This window comes from Lycium barbarum, chromosome 1 (assembly GCF_019175385.1).
Source record: "Lycium barbarum isolate Lr01 chromosome 1, ASM1917538v2, whole genome shotgun sequence".
Taxonomy (NCBI): Eukaryota; Viridiplantae; Streptophyta; class Magnoliopsida; order Solanales; family Solanaceae; genus Lycium; species Lycium barbarum.
The window spans coordinates 142,966,128-142,971,620 of record NC_083337.1 but is presented as its reverse complement, the minus strand read 5'-3'; the positions used below and the strand labels follow the sequence as shown (position 1 = coordinate 142,971,620).

Below are 5,493 nucleotides of genomic sequence, written 5' to 3'. Positions count from 1 at the left end.
AAATAAATGTGAAGCGTGTGCATAGGATGGTAAAAAAAAATGTTGAAATGATTATAATGCGAATTATAATAATACTGGTAATAATAGTAATAACAAAAAATAATAACAATAATAATAATGATAATAATGAGGTAGTAACGGTAATAATAAAAAATAACAATAGCTAGTGACTACAATAGGATAATGAAACGTTGGTGTTAATAAAAGCTAATAATTATTTCTTAAATTGCCAAAAATATTAGAAGTGTAAATAAATATTTTGGAGGAAGGCGGGACAAAATTGGGTGTCAACAGTCAGGTGCATACCCTTCGCCAGAAAATTACACGGTATACATAGGTTAAATGTTCGCTATTATGAGTATATATTTAATTTTGCACACCCTTAACATAAGTGAGAAGAAAATTTGCACGCTCTTTGCCTAATTCCTGGCTCCGCCTCTGGCTATGGCCGTTGCGCATCTCAAGGGGCACATCAGCAGATGTCTTGTTTAAAACTTTCTTGTCGCAGTAAATGAAATATAAGATCAGCTGAACTATTTCTAAGCCCAAGCCAACGCCTGTTGAAATCTGCAATCGTACAAACGTATTAATTTGATTAATACTAATTCAAAAGTGCCCCACATATTAATGCTCGGTAGATCTATTTCAGTATTTGAACAGATGAATATATAGGAGAGATGGTAGCGGTACTTACGCCAATCAATGGGTCTATTCCTAGCATGGCATAGATAAACCAGCAGGAGCAAGGTATGACAACGGCAGATGACAGGAAGAATGGCATGAACTCAACGCTCTTTGTCCTGATTACTAGTCGCTGCACAAATAAACTTGTCTTGAGTATTATACATTGATATATAAAATATTTATGCTTAGTGAAAAAAACAAATACTGGATTCAATTGATCCCATTGGATAAAACTGTCTAAAATTATCTAAAATTGACGTCTAAATTTAATTGGAGACGAAGTTTAAGAATATACCGATTTTTTTTTTTTGAAATTTTATGGTTTTAAATCAAAGGAGTGAATGACAAACTCACTACAAGAAAGTATAGAAATGACAAAAAATTTTATATTTGGCAACAATTTAGTTTTGTTGTTGGCAAATGATTTTTTTGTTGCCAAAGAATTTAATTTTGTTATCATAGTGTTGATTATTGTTGCAAAAAGTACTTTTCGCAACAAAAAAAAAGTTGTTGCACGTTGTTGCAATAACAGCCGTTGGGAAAAGTTCATACAACAAAATATTTTTTTTTATTGCCAAAAGTACTTTTTGCAACAATAATCAATCTATGGCAACAAAAAAAAAATTGTTACCAAAAATATTTTTTCTTGTAGTGGTACTTCACGAGTCTCCCAACGAAGCCAACATAAAATCAATCCGAATAAAAAAAAAGAATTAAGTTAAATAGCTGCCCACCCAACCGCTTAAAGAAAAACAGCCCGCATATGTATACACATGTATAATATGTGTATAACCATGTATAATCAATGTATATTATGTATACCATTTAAGAAGAGTAAACATTAAATCCGGCCAGCTATTTGTAGTTTTGTACTAAAATGATAAAAAGAAGTTTTAATATTGTAGTATATACCAAGAATATCTGTCGAATTTTGTGGTTTAAACATTTTATGTGGAGTGTCATAAAGGATAAAATGAGAATATTGAAATCGAAATTTACTCAATATAGAAATGTAACATTCTTTGTAGAGAAAAAAAAAAAACATAAATTGAAACGGAGGAAACAGTAAACTTAGATCCTTTTGCTTTTCTAGAAGCATATAGTATAACCTCTAATAAAAAAATCGAAAGTGATGATAAGGAGTAGTGCGAGCTTACAATGATAGACATAGGAGATCCATACATAACAATGGAGAAGATGGTGGCAGCAGTATCACAGAATAACTTCCTGTTTTTCCCATGAAAAACAAGCACAGATACAAGCGCTGTACCAGCAAAAGCCAAGAGGACTAAAAAGAACATTGCTAAGATTTTTCCCTTTTGTTTATTGGGTGCATATAAGAAAAATATGAGCACGTAAACCAACTCAATTGCAGCTCCAGCCCCATTGATTGTTGCTACTGGAATATTGCCCGATGTTATAAAAGGCAGACAGTACCTATGAATTAAATCAATAAGTTTATCAGTCTATCATGACCAAACAATTCGAGACAATTATGATCAGATGCGATTTAATTCAAGATTTGTATTAATGAAGATGTCATGAAGAGTATACTAAGAATATTAATTACAAATATATTTGTATTTAGTCCTTAAAGGTTTAACCAATTAAGTCCATATCATGTGAATTTGCGCGTGGATGAGCACTTTCACCCTAAAATGCGCCAAATAGTTAGTATCATTACAACATAAGTTTGGTAAAGAGGCACTTCAATAACTCAATGGAAAAACACGTTTAATTATTTTTATTTGGGTATAGATAGTTACCATTCAGAAACCAAGCAGTTGAGAAATGTCATGGCGTAAGGTATGCCAGAGAACTGTTCAGTCGATTTGTTCTTGAAGATCCTCTTGAAGGTGAACCTAATAAATTCAATTAAACGAAAACATATTAAAATGAAAATTATTTATGCTGTTACTACATATACCTTAAAATCTGAATATAAATTATCATTTGAATGAACTGAGCGGAAGCAGAGGGGAGCAAAGGAGTTCAATCATTGAAAAATTATACTATGTAATTAGGAAAAATGATTTTTTTCCTTTACAGCATTGAGTATAATCTGAGAATACTTCTTGAGAATTATGCTTACACTGGTACCAAGAAGAGGAAGACAGTAGCAGCACTTCCTGTTAATTAGCAGAAAAAAAGAAGCAATAAGAAGGAAAACTCAACCAGAAATTTTTTTTGAAGAGAAAAAATATACAAGGAAATAAAATGTGGAAATGATTGAGAGAGAAATTTACTAACCCACCTAAAATCCCAAAAACAAACTGTATGTGTACAAGACCACCCATGTTGTGTTCTACTAGAGCTAACTCTTCAGTGCAAGACTTCTCTGCAGGAATATCCGACTATCTCTGGAATTCTATATATAGAGGACTCGATGTGCTCTGAATATTATTTTAATCAAAATTAATAATTAAGGAATCCAAGAATTTGGAGTACTCAAAAGGGTAACCTGACCAATAATTATTCAAAATTAGAGGACCTTGCATGGGCTTATAAAGATGTCATCGCGATCATACCACTGTAAAAGTAGACAACGAAAAAAAAAAGAAAACGAGTAGAGCACTAAACTCGAAATAATTACTAAAAGTGAAGAATAGTAATAGAGTTGAAGAAAAGTGAAGATGAAAGTATTCTCATGCAATTACATTATAATGTAATTATAGAGAGAAAGATGGAGAAGCATAAGCAAGGTCAGTTAAGTGGATCTAACAGACAAACGTGGGGAATAAAACTCAGCACATTTTCCGGATGTAGACGTCATTAAAGAAGCTGCTTAACTGAATTTTCTACGAATTTGATAGACTGTTTGACTAAACTTTTGAAAGGCCTAACATGTTTTTATTTTTACTTTTAAAAAACACTATTTTTAGACCATTAAAGTGTCTGACCAAGTTTTTAGTGGAGAAATGAGTGCTTTTTGAGTAGTGATAGACTTACTTAAGCAGAGGGTGAAAAACATAGCTTCTCAAGATAAGTGATTTTGATTTTTATGGAACAAGATATTTTTCCTAATGTTTATAGGACAAGATGCTATATAAGAAATCATTTTTGCCGAATTAGTTAGTAGTAGTAATTTTCTTTTTCATAATATTGGTGAAACATAAACAAGTAACAAAATTGCTTTACAAATTATTTTGCCAAATACATACGAGTCTACCAAAGCACTTTTAATAAAAATACTTAAGATACATTTTGGCCGCGTGACCAAACATAGCTCTAATTTCCTATTCAATAGTTAATTAGTTATTCATTTCTGACAAAAAGTTTATGAGGTGTTTTATAAAATGTTTCAACTTTTACAACGAATTTCTTCATGATATACAGAGATGTGGATGTTGTTAATTAAGATGGATGTGAGGTCATATTGTATACGGTAAAAATCGGATATGCGTTAAACCGGTAAGACCAGGAACCGAAGGAAGAGGGGGACAAGAACACGCATGAAGACTTTCGTTCGAACCGGAAGAACGCTTGGACCGAAGCCAAGGAAGGGCATCATTTGGTCCGGCTTCTTCATGGCCGAGTTTGTTGTTGCCGTTGGTCCGTTTGGTCGTGACTGGTAGTCCGTCTATTCGTGGCCATTGGTCCGGGAAATCCGTTGCGCGATTGCCACGCGTCGATAACGTCCTGCCATGTTCAACTGTCAATCATACGGGTGTCAGACCGTACGGCCAACCTAACCCAACCTGATCCAAGTCAGAGTCTTTTCTTTATTTTTGAGTTTTCTCTTATTGTAAGGGGCCCATGAGGCAACACTATAAATAAGGGTCATTCCCACTTTTAAGGGGTTGGCTCTCTCATATCAAGAACTCTTGTAATAGCAAAAATTATATAAAATCTCTCTCTCAAATATCAGATTTCGGTCCATATTTGTTGTTTTTATCTCTTCCATTTCTTCAATCAAGTAACACTCATATATTAGTAAACATACAAGTCTATAGCAGACCATCGATTATCAGTTGCTTCCTTATAGTATATATTCATATATTTCTCTTCTCTATCAAGTATATTTAAGGCACAACCACCTATCATATACCTCACTCACAAATTTGATTGATTATCCAAATTCGGGGTAAATAGTTTGGCGCCCACCGTGGGGCTAGGATAATAGTGGTATTTGATCTTGATCTCTACCATATTCATCAAAATAAAAAACATCTCCTGTTCGTCTCTGAAAAAACGGACTAAATGGCTAACAGTGGGCAGTCTGGTCACGTCAACAACAACGAGATCGTGACCGAAAATGAAGGCAGCGGTCCACGAGGATTACCAAACCCCGCTGACCCTAACCTCGTTAATTCGAGGGAGGGCCTCAACCATCAAAACACCGTGGATCAGGAGAATGCCGCCCAGCCGGCCACTGACCCTTTAAATACCCACGTTTCGGTTACTTTGTCCCAAACACAGGACCGGAAAGAACCGGATACTTCGAATGATAATATTGACTTACGTTTAATTTTTGAAATGTTGCAGGAACAGAGGGCAGCGATTGCCGAGCAAGGAATCGCAATTGCCCAGTTGCAAAGTGGAAAAGATAAAACGACCCCGGAGAAGACGAAGGGTGTTGCTGAAATCAGAAGGGATGAAGCACGGATGGTTGAGAGCAATGGGTCCGGAGCTAGTTCCTCCACCGAGGTTCTGAAAATGCTCGAAACTTTGGCAAAACGGGTAGATTCAACCGAAAAGAGGGTGGAAACATACAACTCTCGAGTGGATCAAATCTCGGGGGCTCCGCCTTTACTGAAGGGGCCGGATTCGAAGAGGTACATCCAAAGGCCATTTCCTCCGAGTGCAGCT

The 5,493-nt window shown here is 35.1% G+C and overlaps 1 protein-coding gene across 1 annotated transcript; it reads right to left on the bottom strand.

Moving 5' to 3' along the window:
• Positions 1-209: 209 nt before the first annotated feature.
• On the bottom strand, positions 210-4,805 carry LOC132610983 (bidirectional sugar transporter SWEET1-like). The gene is made up of 6 exons (XM_060325420.1): positions 2,939-4,805; positions 2,777-2,813; positions 2,451-2,546; positions 1,842-2,121; positions 695-814; positions 210-567 (listed from the first exon to the last, which is right to left on the bottom strand). The coding sequence occupies exons 1-6, from the start codon at positions 2,979-2,981 to the stop codon at positions 367-369; spliced, it is 777 nt and encodes a 258-aa protein (XP_060181403.1). The 5' UTR covers positions 2,982-4,805; the 3' UTR covers positions 210-366.
• Positions 4,806-5,493: the final 688 nt, after the last annotated feature.

What these genes read in the sequence shown, in the direction of transcription:
- LOC132610983 (XM_060325420.1), bottom strand. Translation starts at nt 2,981, where the DNA reads ATGGGTGGTCTTGTACACATACAGTTTGTTTTTGGGATTTTAG. An exon ending in GTTTGTTTTTGGGATTTTAG is followed by an intron (nt 2,814 to 2,938) that starts GTGGGTTAGTAA and finishes GCTAATTAACAG; the next exon opens with GAAGTGCTGCTACTGTCTTC. An exon ending in GAATAGACCCATTGATTGGC is followed by an intron (nt 568 to 694) that starts GTAAGTACCGCT and finishes GTACGATTGCAG; the next exon opens with ATTTCAACAGGCGTTGGCTT.